The following is a 23870-nucleotide window of genomic DNA, read 5'->3' as shown; positions in this document are numbered from 1 at the left end:
AATAATAATAATAATAATCTGCTCTTTAGATCGCTGTACCCTTCAAAATTAGCCCCACTCAATAATAATAATAATAATAATAATAATAATAATAATCTGCTCTTTTGATCGTACTATTCCAACCCATGAAAACTCCCTTCACTCAATAATAATAATAATAATAATAATAATAATAAGCTCTTTAGATCGCCGTACCCTTCAAAATTAGCACCACTCAATAATAATAATAACAACAATAATAATAATTATAATAATAATAATAAGCTCTTGATCGCTGTACCCTTCCACCCTATCAAAACTCCCATCACTCAATAATAATAATAATAATAATAATAATAATAATCAGCTCTTTAGATCGCTGTACTATTCCGCCCTATTTAAACACCCATCATATGATAATAATAATAATAATAATAATAATAATAATAATAATAATCTGCTCTTTAGATCACTGTTCCCTTCAAAATTAGCCCCACTCAATAATAATAATAATAATAATAATAATAATAATAATAATAATAATAATAATAATAATATTCTGCTCTTTTGATCGTACTATTCCAACCCATGAAAACTCCCTTCACTCAATAATAATAATAATAATAATAATAATAATCAGCTCTTTAGATCGCTGTACTATTCTGCCCTATTTAAACACCCATCATATAATAACAATAATAATAATGATAATAATAATAATAATCTGCTCTTTAGATCGCTGTACCCTTCAAAATTAGCCCCACTCAATAATAATAATAATAATAATAATAATAATAATCTGTTCTTTAGATCGCTGTACCCTTCAAAATTAGCCCCACTCAATAATAATAATAATAATAATAATAATAATAATAATCAGCTCTTTAGATCGCTGTACTATTCCGCCCTATTTAAACACCCATCTAATAATAATAATAATAATAATAATAATAATAATAATAATCTGCTCTTTAGATCGCTGTACCCTTCAAAATTAGCACCACTCAATAATAATAATAATAATAATAATAATAACAACAACATTCTGTTCCCTTCCATTCCACCCCATCCCAACTCCCCTAAATAATAATAATAATTTGATTTTCTTAATTGGATTTCATCATTCGCAAACTCAGGACTTGGGCAGAAAAGGAAAATAATAATAATAATAATAATAATAATAATAATAATAATAATAAATCCCAATTTCAGGTGCTCAGAAGTAGAGGGCGGTTTCGCTGCCAAAGTCGGACCGGGCGCCGGCCAGGGTGAGCTGTGGGGTAGAATAATAATTAATCATTAATAATTATAATTAATAATAATAATAATAATAATAATAATAGGATTAAAAAACCCACGTGATTAATAATGATTTGGGATAATAATGAGGGTTTCGCATGAAGGGTTGGGGAGAAATCTAAATAATAATAATAATAATAATAATAATAATAATAGTGAGGATGATAATAATATTTTAAATAATAATAGTGATTACGACAATAGTGAGAATGATAACAATAATGATAGATAATAGTGAGAATGATGATAATAATAATAATAATAGTGATAATAATATAGTAATATATAGTAATATAATAATAATAATAGTGATATAATAATAATAATAATAATAATAATAATAATAATAATAATAGTGATAGATAGTGATAGTGAGGATGATGATGATAATGATAATAATAATTTGAATAATAATAGTTATAATGATAACAACAATAATGATAAAGATAATAGTGATAATGACTATGATAATGATGATAATAATAATAATAGTGATAATAATAATAATAGTGATAACAATAATAGTGATGATAGTGATAATGATAATAATAATAGTGATAAAGATAATAATAATAATAATAATAATAGGATTAAAAAGCCCACGTGATTAATAATGATTCGGGATAATAATGAGGGTTTCGCATGAAGGGTTGGGGAGAAATCTAAATAATAATAATAATAATAATAATAGTGAGGATGATGATGATAATGATAATAATAATTTGAATAATAATAGTGATAATGATAACAACAATAATGATAAAGATAATAGGGATAATGACGATGATAATGATGATAATAGTAGTGATAATGATGATAATAATAATAACAGTGATAATGATAATAATAGTGATAATGATAATAGTGATGATGACAATAATAGTGATAACAATAATAGTGATGATAGTGATAATGATAATAATAATAGTGATAAAGATAATAATAATAATAATAATAATAATAGTGATAATGATGATAATAATAGTGATAATGATAATAATAGTGATAATGATAATAGTGATGATGACAATAATAGTGACAACAATAATAGTGATGATAGTGATAATGATAATAATAATAGTGATAATGATAATAATAGTGATAATAATAGTGATGACAATAATAGTGATAACAATAATAGTGATGATAGTGATAATAATAATAATAATAATAATAATAATAATAATAATAGGATTAAGAAACCCATGTTATTAATAATGATTTGGGATAATAATGAGGGTTTCGCATGAAGGGTTGGGGACAAATCTAAATAATAATAATAATAATAATAATAATAATAATAATAAGGATGATAATAATATTTTAAATAATAATAGTGATTACGACAATAGTGAGAATAACAATAATGATAGATAATAGTGAGAATGATAATGATAATAATAATAATAATAATAATAATAATAATAGTGATAATGATAACAATAATAGTGATGATAGTGATGATAATAAGAGTAATAATAATAATAATAATAATAGTGATAAACATGATAATATTAATAATAGTGATAATGAATGATAATGATAACAATAATGGTGATGATGATGATGATAATAATAATGACGATGATAATAATAATAATAATAATAATAATATAGTAATATATAATAATAGTGATATAATAATAATAATAGTGATAGATAGTGATAGTGAGGATGATGATGATAATGATAATAATAATTTGAATAATAATAGTGATAATGATAACAACACTAATGATAAAGATAATAGGGATAATGACGATGATAATGATGATAATAATAGTAGTGATAATGATAATAATAGTGATAATGATAATAATAGTGATAACAATAATAGTGATGATAGTGATAATGATAATAATAATAGGGATAGATGATGATAATGATGATGATGATGATAATGATAATAATAATAATAATAATAATAATAATAATAATAATAATAATAATGTGTGTTTATCTCCCAAACTAAGTGCAGGGCAGGAGACAAGTCTTATTAATCTGATTAATACGATTGATTATTAATTAATTAATATGATAACGAAGAAGCCTTACCTCGAACTCGCCACCTAACCCCGGGTGCGAATCGGGGGAGAAACCTGAGGAGGACATTGGAATGTCATTATTATTATTATTATTATTATTATTATTATTATTAAATTAATAATCATCATCGTAATCATCTTAATAATCAGCTCTTTTGATCGCTGTCCGCTTCCACCCCATTAAAACTCCCGTTAATAATAATGGTAATAATAATAATAATAATAATAATAATAATAATAATAGTATATTATTATAGTATATTATAGTATATAATTATAGTAAATAATAATAGTAAAAGAAGAGGAGGAGGAGGAAGAGGAAGAAGAGGAGGAAGAAGGAAAAAGGAGGAAGAAGAAGAGGAAAAGAAGAAGAGGAAGAAAAAGGAAGAGGAAGGAGAAAAAAGAGGAAGAAGAAGAGAAAGAAGAAGAGGAAAAAGAAGAAGAGGAAGAAGAGGAGGAAGAGAAGGAGGAGGAGGAGGAAGAGGAGGAGGAGGAAGAGGAGGAAGAAAAAGAAGAGGAACAAGACGAAGAAAAAGGAAGAGGAAGGAGAAAAAAGAGGAAAAAGAAGAAGAGGAGGAGGAAGAGAAAGAAGAAGAGGAGGAAGAGGAGGAAGAAGGAAAAAGGAGGAGGAAGAAGAAGAGGAAAAGAAGAAGAGGAAGAAAAAGAAGAGGAACAAGACGAAGAAAAAGGAAGAGGAAGGAGAAAAAAAGAGGAAGAAGAAGAGGAAGAAGAAGAAGAAGAGGAAAAAGAAGAAGAGGAAGAAGAGGAGGAGGAGGAAGAGGAGGAGGAGGAAGAGGAAGAAGAGGAGGAGGAAGAAGAGGAAGAGGAGGAAGAAGGAAAAAGAAGGAGGAAGAAGAAGAGGAAAAGAAGAAGAGGAAGAAAAAGGAAGAGGAACAAGACGAAGAAAAAGGAAGAGGAAAGAGAAAAAAAGAGGAAGAAGAAGAGGAAGAAGAAGAAGAAGAGGAAAAAGAAGAAGAGGAAGAAGAAGAGGAGGAGGAAGAGAAGGAGGAGGAAGAGGAAGAAGAGGAGGAAAGGAGGAAAAGAAGAAGAGGAAGAAAAAGAAGAGGAACAAGACGAAGAAAAAGGAAGAGGAAGGAGAAAAAAGGAAGAAGAAGAGGAAGACGAAGAGGAAAAAGAAGAGGAAGAAGAGGAGGAGGAAGAGAAGGAGGAGGAAGAGGAAGAGGAGGAAGAGGAGGAGGAAGAGGAGGAAAAGAAGAAGAGGAAGAAAAAGAAGAGGAACAAGACGAAGAAAAAGGAAGAGCAAGGAGAAAAAAGGAAGAAGAAGAGGAAGACGAAGAGGAAAAAGAAGAGGAAGAAGAGGAGGAGGAAGAGAAGGAGGAGGAAGAGGAAGAAGAAGAGGAGGAAGAGGAGGAAGAGGAGGAGGAAGAGGAGGAAAAGAAGAAGAGGAAGAAAAAGAAGAGGAACAAGACGAAGAAAAAGGAAGAGCAAGGAGAAAAAAAGAGGAAGAAGAAGAGGAAGAAGAAGAAGAAGAGGAAAAAGAAGAAGAGGAAGAAGAGGAGGAAGAGAAGGAGGAGGAAGAGGAAGAGGAAGAAGAGGAGGAGGAAGAGGAGGAAAAGAAGAGTAAGAAAAAGAAGAGGAACAAGACGAAGAAAAAGAGGAAGAGGAAGAAGGAAAAAGGAGGAAGAAGAAGAGGAAGAAGAAGAAGAGGAAGAAGAGGAGGACGAAGAGAAGGAGGAGGAAGAGGAGGAGGAAGAGGAGGAAAAGAAGAGTAAGAAAAAGAAGACGAAGAGGAACAAGACGAAGAAAAAGGAAGAGGAAGGAGAAAAAAAGAGGAAGAAGAAGAGGAAGAAGAAGAAGAGGAAAAAGAAGAAGAGGAAGAAGAGGAGGAGGAAGAGAAGGAGGAGGAAGAGGAAGAGGAAGAGGAAGAGGAGGAGGAAGAGGAGGAGGAAGAGGAGGAAAAGAAGAAGAGGAAGAAAAAGAAGAGGAACAAGACGAAGAAAAAGAGGAAGAGGAAGAAGGAAAAAGGAGGAGGTAGAAGAAGCGGAAAAGAAGAACAAGATGAAGACAAAGAAAGAGGAAGGAGAAAAAAAGAGGAAGAAGAAGAGGAAGAAGAACAAGAGGAAAAAGAAGAATAAGAGGAAAAAGGAGGAGGAAGGAGGAAGAAGACAAAAAGAGGAAGAAGAAGAGGAGGAGGAGGAAGAAGAGGAAGAAGAAGAGGAAGAAGAATAAGAGAAAGTAAAGGAAGGAGAAAAAAACAAGATGAGGAAGAGAAGAAGAAGATAGAGGATTAGGAAGAAGATGACAAGGAGGAGGAGGAAGAAGAAGAGGAAGAAGATAAAGGAAGAGGAAGAGGAGGAAGAAGTGGTGGAGGAGGAAGAAGAGAAGAAGACGACGAATAGGAAGAGGAGGAAGAAGACCAAGAAAAAGGAGGAGGAAGAAGAAGAGGAAGAAGAAGAGGAGAAAGAGGAAGAGGGAGGAGGAGGAGGAGGAGGAAGAGGACAAAAAGAGGAAGAAGAAGAAAAGAAGAAGAGGAAGAGAAGAAGAAGATAGAGGAAGAGGAAGAAGATGACAAGGAGGAAGAAGAAGAAGAGGAAGAAGAAGATAAAGGAAGAGGAAGAGGAGGAAGAAGAGAAGACGACAAATAGGAAGAGGAGGAAGAAGACCAAGAAAAAGGAGGAGGAGGAAGAAGAAGAGAAAGAAGAAGAGAAAGAGGAAGAGGAAGAGGAGGAGGAGGAGGAAGAGGACAAAAAGAGGAAGAAGAAGAGGAAGAAAACAAGAAGAGGAAGAGAAGAATAAGATAGAGGAAGAGGAAGAAGATGACAAGGAGGAGGAAGAAGAAGAAGAGGAAGAAAAAGATAAAGGAAGAGGAAGAGGAGGAAGAAGAGGAGGAGGAGGAGGAAGAAGAGAAGACGACGACGAATAGGAAGAGGAGGAAGACCAAGAAAAAGGAGGAGGAAGAAGAAGAGGAAGAAGAAGAGGAGAAAGAGGAAGAGGAAGAGGAGGAGGAGGAAGAGGACAAAAAGAGGAAGAAGAAGAGGAAGAAAACAAGAAGAGGAAGAGAAGAATAAGATAGAGGAAGAGGAAGAAGATGACAAGGAGGAGGAAGAAGAAGAAGAGGAAGAAAAAGATAAAGGAAGAGGAAGAGGAGGAAGACCAAGAAAAAGGAGGAGGATGAAGAAGAGGAAGAAGAAGAGGAGAAAGAGGAAGAGGAAGAGGAGGAGGAAGAGGACAAAAAGAGGAAGAAGAGGAAGAGGAAGAAGAGGAAGAAGAGGAAGAAGAGGAGGAAGAAGAAGAGGAGGAGGAGGAAGAGGAGAAGAAGAGGAAGAAGAAGAGGAAGAAAAGAAGAAGAGGAAGAGGAAGAAGATGACAAGGAGGAGGAAGAAGAGGAAGAGGAAGAAGATAAAGGAAGAGGAGGAAGGAGAGGAGGAGGAGGAAGAAGAGAAGAAGATGACGAATAGGAAGAGGAGGAAGAAGACCAAGAAAAAGGAGGAGGAAGAAGAGGAAGAAGAAGAGGAGAAAGAGGAAGAGGGAGGAAGAGGACAAAAAGAGGAAGAAGATGAGGAAGAAAAGAAGAAGAGGAAGAGAAGAATAAGATAGAGGAAGAGGAAGAAGATGACAAGGAGGAGGAAGAAGAAGAAGAAGAGGAAGATGATAAAGGAAGAGGAAGAGGAGGAAGAAGAGGAAGAAGAGAAGAAGACGACGAATAGGAAGAGGAGGAAGACCAAGAAAAAGGAGGAGGAAGAAGAAGAGGAAGAAGAAGAGGAGAAAGAGGAAGAGGAAGAGGAAGAGGAGGAGGACAAAAAGAGGAAGAAGAAGAGGAAGAAAACAAGAAGAGGAAGAGAAGGATAAGATAGAGGAAGAGGAAGAAGATGACAAGGAGAAGAAGAAGAGGAAGAAGAAGATAAAGGAAGAGGAAGAGGAGAAAGAAGAAGAGGAAGAAGAGGAAGAGAAGAAGGCGACAAATAGGAAGAGGAGGAAGAAGACCAAGAACAAGGAGGAGGAAGAAGACGAGGAGGAAGAGGAAGGAGGAAGTAGAAGACCAAGAAAAGGAAGCTCCGCCTTGCCTGCGTCTTTCCTCCCCGCCGGCGCCGCCCTCTTGGCGGCAGGAAGGGGCGGGGCCTGGTCCACCTCGGAGGCGTACTCTTCTTCCTCTTCCTCTTCCTCTTCCTCCTCCACTTCCTCCTCCACTTCCTGCCCTTCTAGGGAGTTCTCGGAAGGGTACTCAAACATGGTGTGGAGGTCGTGGAAGGAGATCTTCAGCTGGAGGGGGGAGAGGAAGCCGGGGCGGGTTGGGGGTCATACACACATGTACATACATAGACATATCACACACACACACACGCAAATATATGTCCACATTTCTCCACACACACACACACACATACATATACACACACAAATGTATCACAGACGCATGAAGACACACATATACACAAACACATATACATACACAGACACACATACATGTAGATTTATACATACATACATACATACATACATACACACCCTTATATATTTCCACATATATACATACATACACACACATAAATATACACATATATATATACACTTATATATTATACATGCATATATACATACACAGCTACAGCCACATACACACACATATATATTACATACATACATATTAGCAAATACACATATACACGTACACACAAACATATACACACATATACACACCCATATATATATTTCCACATATATACACACAGACACACATGTATATACATACACACATGTACATACATAGACATATCACACACACACACACGCAAAGATATGTCCACATTTCTCCACACACACACACACATACATATACACACACAAATGTATCCCAGACACATGAACACACACATATACACACACACATATACATACACAGACACACATACATATAGATTTATACATACATACATACATACATACACACCCTTATATATTTCCACATATATACATACATACACACGCATATACACATATATATATACAGACACTTATATATTATACATGCACATATACATACACACAGACACACACACACATATTACATACATACATATTAACACACACACATATACACGTACACACAAACATATACACACATATACACACACCCATATATATTTCCACATATACACACACACACACAGACACACATGTATATACATACACATACACATGTATATAAATACACACACACATAGACATACATAGACATATCACACACACACACACATGTCCACATTTCTCCATACACACATACATACATATACACACACAAATATATCACAGACGCATGAACACACACACACATACACACACACACACACATACATATACATACACAGACACACATACATATATATATTTATACATACATACATACACACCCTTATATATTTCCACATATATACATACATACACACACATAAATATACACATATATATATACAAAGACATATATTATACATGCACATATACATACACAGCCACAGCCACATACACACACACATATATTACATACATACATATTAGCAGACACACATATACACGTACACACAAACATATACACACATATACACACCCATATATATATTTCCACATATATACACACAAACAGACACACATGTATATACATACACACATAGACATACATAGACATATCACACACACACACACGCAAATATATGTCCAAATTTCTCCATACACACACACACATACATATACACACACAAATATATCACAGACACATGAACACACACACATATACATACACAGACACACATACATATATATATTTATACATACATAAACACACACCCTTATATATTTCCACATATATACATACATACACACACACACATAAATATACACATATATATACAGACACATATATTATAGATGCACATATACATACACACAGACACACACACACATATATATTATATACATACATATTAGCACACACACATATACACGTACACACAAACATATACACACATACACACACCCCCATATATATTTCCACATATATACACACACAGACACACATGTATATACATACACATACACATGTATATACATACACACAGACATAGACATACATAGACATATCACACACACACACATGTCCACATTTCTCCATACACACATACATACATATACACACAGAAATATATCACAGACGCATGAACACACACACACACACACACACACATATACATACACAGACACACATACATACATACATATATATTTATACATACATACACACACACACTTATATATTTCCACATACATACATACATATACACATATATATATACAGACACATATATTATACATGCACATATACATACACAGACACACACACAGACACATATATATTACATATATACATATTAGCACACACACATATACACGTACACACATATACACACCCATATATATATTTCCACATATATACACAGACACACATATATATATATACATACACACACACACACACATACACACACACACACATATATATATACATACATACACACACACATACATACATATAAGCACACACAGACATACATACATATTAGCACACACACATATACACGTACACACAAACATATAAACACATATATATACATACACACACAGACACACACACACACCCATACATACATATTAGCACACACACATATACACACATATATACACCCATATATATATTTCCACATATACATACACACACACACACACACACACACACATATTAGCACACACACATATACACACATAGATACAAGCACACACACATATACATGTACACACACATACACACACAAAAATGTGTATACACACACACATACACAGACACACATATATTACATACATACATATTAGCACACACACATATACATGTACACACAAACATATATATTACATACATACACATACATATAAGCACACACACATATACACAGACACATATATATTACACACATACATACATATAAGCACACACACATATACACGTACACACATATGCACACAAGTACACGCATGAACATACCTTCTTCCTCCGCCTGGCCCCGCCTTTCCGCATGCAGGACCTCCCCAGCGACAGGTACCCGCCAATCACCTCGATCTCCTCGGCGCTGGGATACCGGCTCGGCGCTCCGTTTCCCTCGAACCCAGGACCGGGCGCCGGGAACTCCGCTTCGACACGGGACTCGAACCCGGGACCCAGCGCGGCCACGTCGCAGCCCTCCAGGCGGGGACTGAGGACCCCCAGCGGCGCCAGGCGAAGCGTGGCGTCGCCGTCAATCAGGGTGACCGGCACCCGCTCGCCGCGTGGGGAGTTGTAGCGCATGCGGGCGCCCGGTGGCGTGACGGTTCTCATGGGGTCGAGGGAATTAGCACACACACATATACACGTACACACAAACAGACACAGATATATACATACCCACACATATACACATATATACACACATATATATTACATACACAAACATACATACATATAAGCACACACACATATACACGTACACACAGACACACACATATATACATACACACACACACATATATACACATATACACACACACATATATATCACATAGACACATACATACATATAAGCACACACACATATACACACCCATATGTATTTCCACATATATACACACAGACTCACATACACACACACACACACACATATATTACATACACACACATACATACACATAAGCACACACATATACACGTACACACATATACACACACACATATACACACACACACACACACAGATATATTACATACACACATACATACATATAAGCACACACACATATACACGTACACACACATATACACGTACACATACATATACACGTACACACATATATACACACACACAGATATATTACACACATACATACATATAAGCACACACGCATATACACGTAAACACACACATACATACATACACACACATATATATTGCATACACACATATTAGCGTACACACAGACATATATACACACACGCACACACACATATATTACATACACACACACACACATATACACGTACCCACAGACACACACACATATACACACACACAGACAGATATATTACATACACACAAACAAACATATAAGCACACACACATACACACACACACACACACACACACACACATATACACGCAAATACACACGTGTCCCTACCTTCTTCCTCCGCCTGGCCCCGCCTTTCCGCATGCAGGACCTCCCCAGCGACAGGTAGCCGCCAATCACCTCGATCTCCTCGGCGCTGGGATACCGGCTCGGCGCTCCGTTTCCCTCGAACCCAGGACCGGGCGCCGGGAACTCCGCTTCGACACGGGACTCGAACCCGGGACCCAGCGCGGCCACGTCGCAGCCCTCCAGGCGGGGACTGAGGACCCCGAGCGGCGCCAGGGGAAGCGTGGCGTCGCCGTCAATCAGGGTGACCGGCACCCGCTCGCCGCCTGGGGAGTTGTAGCGCATGCGGGCGCCCGGTGGCGTGACGGTTGTCATGGGGTCGGGGAGGGAGGGCGCCTCCTCGGGAGTCGTAGCATATACACACACATGTACATACCCACACCTATACACACAGACACATATATTTCCACATATATACACATAGACACACACATATATATACACAGACACACATACACACATACATATGTATACACATATACACACAGACATATATATCACACATACATACATATTAGCACACACACAGACACGTACACACAGACACACACATATATATACACACAGACACACACACACATATGTATACACATATACACACACATATATTACACACACATACATGCATACATAGCAGCACACACATATACACATACACACATATATATACATACACACACATATACACATACACACACATATACACATACACACACACATTTATTACACATACATACATACATACATAGCAGCACACACATATACACATACACACAGACACACACATGTATATATACACATACACACACACATACATACATATTAGCGCACACACATGTACACGTACACACAAACAGACACCCACACACACACATATAACATACACACACATACATACATATATACACACACATATACACACACATATATATTACATACACACATATTAGCGCACACACATATATTACACACACGCACATACATATAAGCACACACACATATACACGTACACACGTATGCACACAAGTACACACGTGTCCCTACCTTCTTCCTCCGCCTGGCCCCGCCTTTCCGCATGCAGGACCTCCCCAGCGCCAGGTAGCCGCCAATCACCTCGATCTCCTCGGCGCTGGGATACCGGCTCGGCGCTCCGTTTCCCTCGAACCCAGGACCGGGCGCCGGGAACTCCGCTTCGACACGGGACTCGAACCCGGGACCCAGCGCGGCCACGTCGCAGCCCTCCAGGCGGGGACTGAGGACCCCCAGCGGCGCCAGGGGAAGCGTGGCGTCGCCGTCAATCCGGGTGACCGGCACCCGCTCGCCGCGTGGGGAGTTGTAGCGCATGCGGGCGCCCGGTGGCGCGACGGTTGTCATGGGGTCGGGGAGGGAGGGCGCCTCCTCGGGAGTCGTAGCATATACACACACATGTACATACCCACACCTATACACACAGACACATATATTTCCACATATATACACATAGACACACACATATATATACACAGACACACATACACACATACATATGTATACACATATACACACAGACATATATATCACACATACATACATATTAGCACACACACAGACACGTACACACAGACACACACATATATATACACACAGACACACACACACATATGTATACACATATACACACACATATATTACACACACATACATGCATACATAGCAGCACACACATATACACATACACACATATATATACATACACACACATATACACATACACACACATATACACATACACACACACATTTATTACACATACATACATACATACATAGCAGCACACACATATACACATACACACAGACACACACATGTATATATACACATACACACACACATACATACATATTAGCGCACACACATGTACACGTACACACAAACAGACACCCACACACACACATATAACATACACACACATACATACATATATACACACACATATACACACACATATATATTACATACACACATATTAGCACACACACATATACACGAACCACAGACATATATACACACACGCACACACACACATATATTACATACACACACACAAACATATACACGTACCCACAGACACACATATATATATACACACACACATATACACACACATATATATTACATACACACATATTAGCACACACACATATACACGTACACACAGACATATATACACACACGCACACACACACATACATATATTACATACACACACACACACACACACACACACATATACATATAAGCACACACGCATATACACACCCATATGTATTTCCACATATATACACAGACACACATATACACACAAACACACACACACACATACACACACACATACATATTACATACACACACACACACACATACATATAAGCACAAACACCCATATGTATTTCCACATATATACACACAGACACACATAGATATACATACACACACATATACACACACACACATACATACAAGCACACGTACACGCAAATACACACGTGTCCCTACCTTCTTCCTCCGCCTGGCCCCGCCTTTCCGCATGCAGGACCTCCCCAGCGCCAGGTAGCCGCCAATCACCTCGATCTCCTCGGCGCTGGGATACCGGCTCGGCGCTACGTTTCCCTCGAACCCGGGACCGGGCGCCGGGAACTCCGCTTCGACACGGGACTCGAACCCGGGACCCAGCGCGGCCACGTCGCAGCCCTCCAGGCGGGGACTGAGGACCCCCAGCGGCGCCAGGGGAAGCGTGGCGTCGCCGTCAATCAGGGTGACCGGCACCCGCTCGCCGCGTGGGGAGTTGTAGCGCATGCGGGCGCCCGGTGGCGCGACGGTTCTCATGGGGTCGGGGAGGGAGGGCGCCTCCTCGGGAGTCGTAGCATATACACACACATGTACATACCCACACCTATACACACATATACACACAGACACACATACACACATATGTATACACATATACACACAGACATATATATCACACATACATACATACATACATACATATTAGCACACACACATACACGTACACACAGACACACACATATATATACACACAGACACACATTCACACATATGTATACACATATACACACACACATATATTACACACACATACATGCATACATAGCAGCACACACATATACACATACACACATATATATGCATACACACAAATATACACATACACACACACATATATTACACATACATACATACATACATAGCAGCACACAGATATACACATACACACAGACACACACATGTATATATACACATACACACACATACATATTAGCGCACACACATGTACACGTACACACAGACACACACACACACACATATAACATACACACACATACATACATATATACACACACACATATACACACACATATATATTACATACACACATATTAGCACACACACATATACACTTACCCACAGACATATATACACACACGCACACACACACACATATATTACACACACACACACATATACACGTACCCACAGACACACATATATATATACACACACACATACACACACACATATATATTACATACACACATATTAGCACACACACATATACACGTACACACAGACATATATTCACACACGCACACAGACATATATTACATACACACACACACACACATACATATAAGCACACACACATATACACTCCCATATGTATTTCCGCATATATACACACAGACACACATAGATATACATACACACACATATACACACACATATATATTACATACACACATATTAGCACACACACATATACACGTACACACAGACATATATACACACACGCACACACACACATATATTACATACACACACACACACATATACATATAAGCACACACCCATATACACACCCAGATGTATTTCCACATATATACACAGACACACATATACACACAAACACACACACACATACACACACACACATACATATTACATATATACACACACACACACATACATATAAGCACACACCCATATACACACCCATATGTATTTCCACATATATACACACAGACACACATAGATATACATACACACACACACACATACATACATACAAGCACACGTACACGCAAATACACACGTGTCCCTACCTTCTTCCTCCGCCTGGCCCCGCCTTTCCGCATGCAGGACCTCCCCAGCGACAGGTAGCCGCCATTCACCTCACATATATATTACATACACAAACATACACACACATATACACGCACACATACATACATACAAGCACACGTACACGCAAATACACACGTGTCCCTACCTTCTTCCTCCGCCTGGCCCCGCCTTTCCGCATGCAGGACCTCCCCAGCGACAGGTAGCCGCCAATCACCTCGATCTCCTCGGCGCTGGGATACCGGCTCGGCGCGACGCTTCCCTCGAACCCAGGACCGGGCGCCGGGAACTCCGCTTCGACACGGGACTCGAACCCGGGACCCAGCGCGGCCACGTCGCAGCCCTCCAGGCGGGGACTGAGGACCCCCAGCGGCGCCAGGGGAAGCGTGGCGTCGCCGTCAATCAGGGTGACCGGCACCCGCTCGCCGCCTGGGGAGTTGTAGCGCATGCGTGCGCCCGGTGGCGCGCCGGTTCCCAAGCGCGCATGGGGAGCGCGCGGGGAGGGCGTCTCCTCGGGAGTCGTGGCGGCGGCTTCCCCTCTCCTGTGTGCGCCGTTGGGAGTCGTAGTGCGCCGCTCGGACCGGGCGCTTGGGTTGGGGACTGGCAGCCATGCGCCGTCCTTGGGAAGCGTGGAATCGGGCGCAAGCGTCCATGCGCTTCCTTTGGGAACCGTAGAATCGGAGCAGGCGCCGTCCTGGGGAAGCGTGGAATCGGGCGCAAGCGTCCATGCGCTTCCTTTGGGAACTGTAGCATCCGGCGCCCATGCGCTTGCCTTGGGAACCATAGCATGGGGTGCATTTGCCCATGCGCCTTCTTTGGGAAGCGTAGCGTCGGGTGCAAGAGTCCATGCGCTTCCTTTGGGAACTGCAGCATCCGGCGCCCATGCGCTTGCCTTGGGAACCATAGCATGGGGCGCATTTGCCCATGCGCCATCTTTGGGAAGCGTAGCGTCGGGCGCAAGCGTCCATGCGCTTCCTTTGGGAACTGTAGAATCAGACCAGGCGCTTGCCTTGGGAACCATAGTATGCGGCGCCTTTGCCCATGCGCCTTCCTTGGGAAGTGTGGCGTCGGGCGCAAGCGTCCATGCGCTTCCTTTGGGAACTGTAGAATCAGACCAGGCGCTTGCCTTGGGAACCATAGTATGCGGCGCCTTTGCCCATGCGCCTTCCTTGGGAAGTGTGGCGTCGGGCGCAAGCGTCCATGCGCTTCCTTTGGGAACTGTACAATCAGACCAGGCGCTTGCCTTGGGAACCATAGTATGCGGCGCATTTGCCCATGCGTCTTCCTTGGGAAGTGTGGCGTCGGGCGCAAGCGTCCATGTGCTTCCTTTGGGAACTTTAGCATCCGGCGCCCATGCGCTTGTCTTGGGAACCATAGTGCGCTGCGCCACCGTCCAGACGCCGCCTTTGGGAAGCGTAGCGTCAGGCGCAAGCAGCCAGGCTTTTCCTTTGGGAACCGCAGCATCCGGCGCCCATGCGCTTTCCTCGGGAACCATAGTGCGCTGCGCCACCGCCCAGGCGCCGCTTTGGGGAAGCGCATCACCTTCCTCCGCCAATCCCTCCCTGGGATCTATAGCGCGGCGCCCTTTTGGGTGCACAACGAAGGAATTGGCAGCGATCCTCTCCACATAGGGGCTGCGCATGCGCAGTGCGCCACCTGGAGCCTCCTTGCCCGCCTGCGGGTCGCGCATGCGCCGCGCGGCGCCAGGCGCTTCCTTCTCTTGAACCCGGCCTTCGCGCATCTTCGGCGCATCGGACGCGCGCGTATCGTCCTGGCCGCCGCGCATGCGCAGGGCGGCGCCCAGCGCTTCCCCGTTCTGGCTCATAGGTTTATGTAGTGACGCAACACGCCGGCCCTTGCGCATGCGCGGCGAGCCGCTTTGCCCTTTGGACATGCGCAGAGAGTGCGCCGGGTTGCGCATGCGCCGAGCGGCGCCCGGCGCTTCCTCTTCCCGGCTTGAGGCGTCCATAGGGGTCTGTGGCGAGGGGCTGCGCATGCGCGGCGGCCACCTTTGCGCTTTGGACACGCGCAGAGAGTCCTCCGATGGGGGCGCATGCCTTCCGCGCATGTGCAGTGCGGCGCCCGGCACTTCTTCTGGCCCGTTCTGGCTACAGGTATCCATAGGTTTCTGTGGTGAGGTGCTGTGCATGCGCGGCGGCCAACTTTGCGCTTTGGACACACTCAGAGAGTCCTCCGATGGGGGCGCATGACTTCCGCGCATGTGCAGTGTGGCGCCCGGCACTTCTTCTGGCCCGTTCTGGCTACAGGTGTCCATAGGTTTCTGGGGCGGCGAGCCGCGCATGTGCGGCGAGCCCCGTTCCCCTTCAGACATGCGCAGCTTCTCCTGCGGGGCAAAAGAATGGAGGTTGCGAATGCGCACTGGGAAACCCAAGCCTCTTTGGACATGTGCTCTGCCCTTCGCGCATGCGCACTGCCCGCCCTCCACACATGCGCAGTGGCAAACCCAAAACATCCTCCGCCCTTTCCTCTTTGCACATGTGCAGTGGCCAACCCTCCGCTTCCCTTCGCCCATGCGCAGCTCCTCCTCTGAAACTTGGCGCATGCGCAGCTCGTTCCTCTGCCCTCCGCACATGTGCAGTGGCCAACCTCAACCTCCCCTTTGCTCTTTGCACATGCGCCCCTCGCACATGCGCAACGAGCCCCGTTCCCCTTCGCACATGGGCAGACCGTTCCTCTGCCCTCCGCACATGTGCAGTGGCCAACCTCAACCTCCCCTTTGCTCTTTGCACATGCGCCCCTCGCACATGCGCAACGAGCCCCTTTCCCCTTCGCACATGGGCAGACCGTTCCTCTGCCCTCCGCACATGTGCAGTGGCCAACCTCAACCTCCCCTTTGCTCTTTGCACATGCGCCCCTCGCACATGCAAACCAAGCCACACATGCGCAGTGGGCAAACCAAGCCACACATGCGCAGTGGGCAAACCAAGCCTCCTTCTGCCCTTCGCGCCTGTGCACTGGCCACTCCTCCCTCCCGCGCATGCGCAGTGGGCAAAGCGACGCCTCCTTCCCGCGCAGCTCCTCCCCCCGCGCCTGCGCACTGACCACTCCTCCCTCCCGCACATGCGCACCCGAATGCTTCCTTCACGCTTATTCCCCGCGCATCTCCTCCCTTTGCCCCTCGCGCCTGCGCACTGGCCACCCTCCCTCCCCTTGGCCCTTCGCACATGCGCACTCCCCCTCCTCGGCCTTCGCGCATGCGCACTGGCCACTCCTTCCCGCGTAGCTCCTCCCTCCACACCTGCGCACTGACCACTCCTCCCGCACATGCGCACTGCGCAACCCAACGCTTCCTTCGCGCTTATTCCCCGCGCATCTCCTCCCTTTGCCCCCCGCGCCTGCGCACTGACCACTCCTCCCTCCCGCACATGCACACTGCGCAACCCAACGCTTCCTTCGCGCTTATTCCCCGCGCATCTCCTCCCTTTGCCCCCGCGCCTGCGCACTGACCACTCCGCCCTCCCGCACATGCGCAGTGGGCAAAGCGACGCCTCCTTCCCGTGGAGCTCCTCCCTCCGCGCCTGCGCACTGGTCACTCCTCCCTCCCGCACATGCGCAGTGGGCAAAGCAACGCCTCCTTCCCGCGGAGCTCCTCCCTCCCGCGCATGCGCAGTGGGCAAAGCGACGCCACCTTCCCGCGGAGCTCCTCCCTCCGCGCCTGCGCACTGACCACTCCTCCCTCCCGCACATGCGCAGTGGGCAAACCAAGCCTTCTCGGCCTTCGCGCATGCGCACTGGCCACTCCTCCCTCCCGCGCATGCGCAGTGGACAAAGCGATGCCTCCTTCCCGCCTGCGCACTGACCACTCCTCCCTCCCGCACATGCGCAGTGGGCAAACCAAGCCTTCTCGGCCTTCGCGCATGCGCACTGGCCACTCCTCCCTCCCGCGCATGCGCAGTGGGCAAAGCGACGCCTCCTTCCCGCATGCGCACTGACCACTCCTCCCTCCCGCACATGCGCACTGCGCAGCCCAACGCTTCCTTCGCGCTTCTTCCCCGCGCATCTCCTCCCTTGGCCCTCCGCGCCTGCGCACTGGCCACCCTCCCTCCCCTTGGCCCTTCGCACATGCGCACTCCCCCCTCCGAAGCCTCCTTCCGCCCTTCTTCCACACGCAGCTCGGCCGTCCGCGCCTGCGCCCTGGCCACGCCTCCCTCCCGCGCATGCGCACTGACCATCCTCCCTCCCCTTGGCCATCCTGCACATGCGCAGTGGGCAACCTGACGCCTCCTTCGCCCTTCTTCCCCGCGCGGCTCCTCCCTCCCGGCCCTTGCCTTTTCTGCACATGCGCAGTGGGCAACCCGACCCTCCTTCCGCCCTTCTCGCTGGCGAAAAACCACCTTCTCGGCCTCCGCGCATGCGCACTGGCCTCCTTCGCTCCTGCGACAAACCACCTCCTTGTCCTCCGCGCATGCGCGCTGCGCAACCCTTCGCCCTTCTCCCCCGCGCAGCTCCGCCCTCCGCGCCTGCGCCCTGACCACTCCTCCCTCCCGCACATGCGCAGTGGGCAACCCGGCCTGCGCGCATGCGCACTGCACTACCCGAGCCTCCTTCCGCCCTTCTTCCCCGCGCACATGCGCAGTGGGCAACCCGACCCTGCCTCTCGGCCTGCGCGCATGCGCACTGCGCCACCCGAGCCTCCTTCCGCCCTTCTCGCTTGCGAAAAACCACCTTCTCGGCGTCCGCGCATGCGCACTGGCCTCCTCCGCTCCTCCGACAAACCACCTCCTTGTCCTCCGCGCCTGCGCACTGGCCACACCTCCCTCCCGCGCATGCGCAGTGGGCGAAGCGAGCCTCCTTCCCGCGCAGCTCCTCCCTCGCGCCTGCGCACTGGCCCCTCCTCCCTCTCGCGCATGCGCAGTGGCCAAAGTGACGCCATTCCCCGCCCTCTCCCCCGCTCCCATCCCTTCCTACCGGCTCGTAGTGCCGCCTCAGCCGTCGAACCAGGCCCGGCTCCGGCTGGTAAAGCAGCACCTCCTCGGCCCTCAGCTGCCCTTTGCGCATGCGCAGCTCGTCCCTCTGCCCACCGCACATGCGCAACCCGACGCCTCCTTCGGCCCTGCGACAAACCGCCTCCTCGGCCTCCACGCGTGCGCACTGCGCAACCCGACGTCTCCTTCCGCCCTTCTTCCCCGCGCAGCTCTGGCCTCTGCGCCTGCGCACTGACCACCCTCCCTGCCCTTGCCTTTTCTGCACATGCGCAGTGGGCAACCCGAGCCTCCTTCCGCCCTTCTCGCTTGCGAAAAACCACCTTCTCGGCCTCCGCGCATGCGCACTGGCCTTCTGTCTTCTTCCCCGCGCAGCTCCTCCCTCCGCGCCTGCGCCCTGACCACTCCTCCCTCCCGCGCATGCGCAGTGGGCAAAGCGAGCCATTTCCCGACCACTCCTCCCTCCGGCACATGCGCAGTGGGCAACCCGACCCTGCTTCTCGGCCTGCGCGCATGCGCACTGCGCCACCCGAGCCTCCTTCCGCCCTTCTCGGTTGCGAAAAACCACCTTCTCGGCCTCCGCGCATGCGCACTGCGCAACCCTTCGCCCTTCTTCCCCGCGCAGCTCCGCCCTCCGCGCCTGCGCACTGACCCCTCCTCCCTCCCGCGCATGCGTAGTGGCCAAAGCGACACCATTTCCCGACCACTCCTCCCTCCGGCACATGCGCAGTGGGCAACCCGCCCCTTCTCCTCGGCCTGCGCGCATGCGCACTGCGCTACCCGAGCCTTTTTCCCGCCCTGCTTCCCCGCGCAGCTCCGCCCTCCACGCCTGCGCACTGACCCCTCCTCCCTCCCGCGCATGCGCAGTGGCCAAACCGACGCCATTCCCCGCCCTCTCCTCCGCTCCCGTCCCTTCCTACCGGCTCGTAGTGCCGCCTCAGCCGCCGAACCAGGCCCGGCTCCGGCTGGTAGACCAGCACCTCCTCGGCCCTCATTTGCCCTTTGCGCATGCGCAGCTCCTTCCTCTGCCTTCCTTCCGCCCTTCTCGTTCGCGAAAAACCACCTTCTCGGCCTCCGCGCATGCGCACTGCGCAACCCTCGCCCTTCTCCCCCGCGCAGCTCCGCCCTCCGCGCCTGCGCAATGACCACTCCTCCCTCCCGCGCCTGCGCACTGGCCCCTCCTCCCTCCCGCGCATGCGCAGTGGGCAAAGCGAGCCTCCTTCCCGCGCAGCTCCTCCCTCCGCGCCTGCGCACTGACCCCTCCTCCGTCCCGCGCATGCGCAGTGGGCAAAGCGAGCCTCCTTCCCGCGCAGCTCCTCCCTCCGCGCCTGCGCACTGACCACTCCTCCCTCCTGCACATGCGTAGTGGGCAACCCGGCCTGCGCGCAAGCGCACTGCGCTACCCGAGCCTTTTCCCGCCCTTCTTCCCCGCGCAGCTCCTCCCTCCGCGCCTGCGCACTGACCACTCCTCCCTCCGCGCATGCGCAACCCGACGCCTCCCCCGCCCTTTTCCCCCGGGCCGCTCCCCCTCCGCCCTACGCGCCTGCGCACTGACCACCCTCCCTGCCCTTGCCTTTTCTGCACATGCGCAGTGGGCAACCCGAGCCTCCTTCCGCCCTTCTCGCTGGCGAAAAATCACCTTCTCGGCCTCCGCGCATGCGCACTGCGCAACCCTTCGCCCTTCTCCCCCGCGCAGCTCCGCCCTCCGCGCCTGAACAATGACCACTCCTCCCTCCCGCACATGCGCAGTGGGCAACCCGGCCTGCGCGCAGGCGCACTGCGCAACCCGAGTCTCCTTCCGCCCTTCTCCCCCGCACGGCTCTGCCCCCCGCGCCTGCGCAGTGGCCACCCCTCCCTGCTCTTGGCCCTCCCGCACATGCGCACTCCCCCCTCCGAAGCCTCCTTCCGCCCTTATCTCCTCCCTCCGCGCCTGAGCACTGACCACTCCTCCCTCCGCACATGCGCAACCCGACGCCTCCTCCCGCCCTTTATCCCCGGGCCGCTGCCCCTCCGCCCTCCGCGCCTGCGCACTGACTACCCTCCCTGCCCTTGCCTTTTCTGCACATGCGCAGTGGGCAACCCGAGCCTCCTTCCGCCCTTCTCGCTGGCGAAAAACCACCTTCTCGGCCTCCGCGCATGCGTACTGGCCTCCTCCGCTCCTGCGACAAGCCACCTCCTTGTCCTCCGCGCATGCGCGCTGCGCAACCCTTCGCCCTTCTTCCCCGCGCAGCTCCGTCCTCCGCGCCTGCGCACTGAACATTCCTCCCTCCCGCGCCTGCGCCCTGAACATTCCTCCCTCCCGCGCATGCGCAGTGGGCAAAGCGAGCCTCCTTCCCGCGCAGCTCCTCCCTCCCGCGCCTGCGCCCTGACCACTCCTCCCTCCCGCGCCTGCGCACTGGCCCCTCCTCCCTCCCGCGCATGCGCAGTGGGCAAAGCGAGCCTCCTTCCCGCGCAGCTCCTCCCTCCGCGCCTGCGCACTGACCCCTCCTCCCTCCCGCGCATGCGCAGTGGGCAAAGCGACGCCTCCTTCCCGCGCAGCTCCTCCCTCCCGCGCATGCGCAGTGGCCAAACCGACGCCATTCCCCGCCCTCTCCTCCGCTCCCATCCCTTCCTACCGGCTCGTAGTGCCGCCTCAGCCGTCGAACCAGGCCCGGCTCCGGCTGGTAGACCAGCACCTCCTCGGCCCTCAGCTCCGCCGCTCCAGCCTGGCCTCCATAGGCCGCTTCCCCCTCACGGAGCTCCACAATGACGAGGCTCTCGGCGCGGAAGGTCCGCACGCCCGGCCGGGCCGAGTAGAGCTCGAGGAGGCCGGAGAGCGAGGCCGCCTTGGCCCGCTTCTTCGCCAGCAAGGCCCGCTGCCACTCCGGCCGAGGCGAGGCCTCCATGGCGGCCAGGCCTGAGGTGAGGAGGGCGGGGATTGGGCGGTGAGGGTGTCCGTCAAAGGCCAGCGCGGCCGGGATTGGTTGCTTGGCCTCAAGCCCCGCCCGCCGGCTGGAGATGCTTCGGCTCTGAGGGGAGGAGGGCGGGGATTGGGCGGTGGAGGTGTCCGTCAAAGGCGAGCGCGGCCGGGATTGGTTGCTTGGCCTCAAGCCCCGCCCGCCGGCTGGAGATGCTTCGGTTCTGAGGTGAGGAGGGCGCGGATTGGGCGGTGAAGGTGTCCGTCAAAGGCGAGCGCGGCCGGGATTGGTTGCTT

The 23870-nt window shown here is 47.9% G+C and overlaps 2 protein-coding genes across 2 annotated transcripts in view; both read right to left on the bottom strand.

The window, feature by feature from the left end:
• Nucleotides 1-23576, bottom strand: part of LOC307208440 (uncharacterized protein) — a 76465-nt gene extending 52889 nt beyond the window's left edge. Inside the window, exons 1-3 of the mRNA XM_079996502.1 lie at nucleotides 23293-23576; nucleotides 16507-18078; nucleotides 16331-16394 (exon numbers count right to left, since the gene is read on the bottom strand). Of these exons, the coding sequence (XP_079852628.1) occupies nucleotides 16331-16394; nucleotides 16507-18078; nucleotides 23293-23562 (1906 nt within the window). The 5' untranslated portion in view covers nucleotides 23563-23576. The remainder of the gene's footprint in view (nucleotides 1-16330; nucleotides 16395-16506; nucleotides 18079-23292) is intronic.
• On the bottom strand, nucleotides 3235-10716 carry LOC307208443 (uncharacterized protein; the record flags this gene model as incomplete). Its single annotated transcript, XM_079996504.1, has 3 exons — nucleotides 10372-10716; nucleotides 7083-7544; nucleotides 3235-3246 (listed from the first exon to the last, which is right to left on the bottom strand). Exons 1-3 carry the CDS (start codon nucleotides 10699-10701, stop codon nucleotides 3235-3237), a joined length of 804 nt encoding a protein of 267 aa, XP_079852630.1. The 5' UTR covers nucleotides 10702-10716.
• Nucleotides 23577-23870: the final 294 nt, after the last annotated feature.

This window comes from Podarcis cretensis, assembly GCF_951804945.1.
Source record: "Podarcis cretensis genome assembly, contig: SCAFFOLD_38, whole genome shotgun sequence".
Lineage (NCBI taxonomy): Eukaryota > Metazoa > Chordata > Lepidosauria > Squamata > Lacertidae > Podarcis > Podarcis cretensis.
The sequence above is the reverse complement of the archived record's forward strand: the minus strand, read 5'-3'. Positions and strand labels throughout refer to the sequence as shown.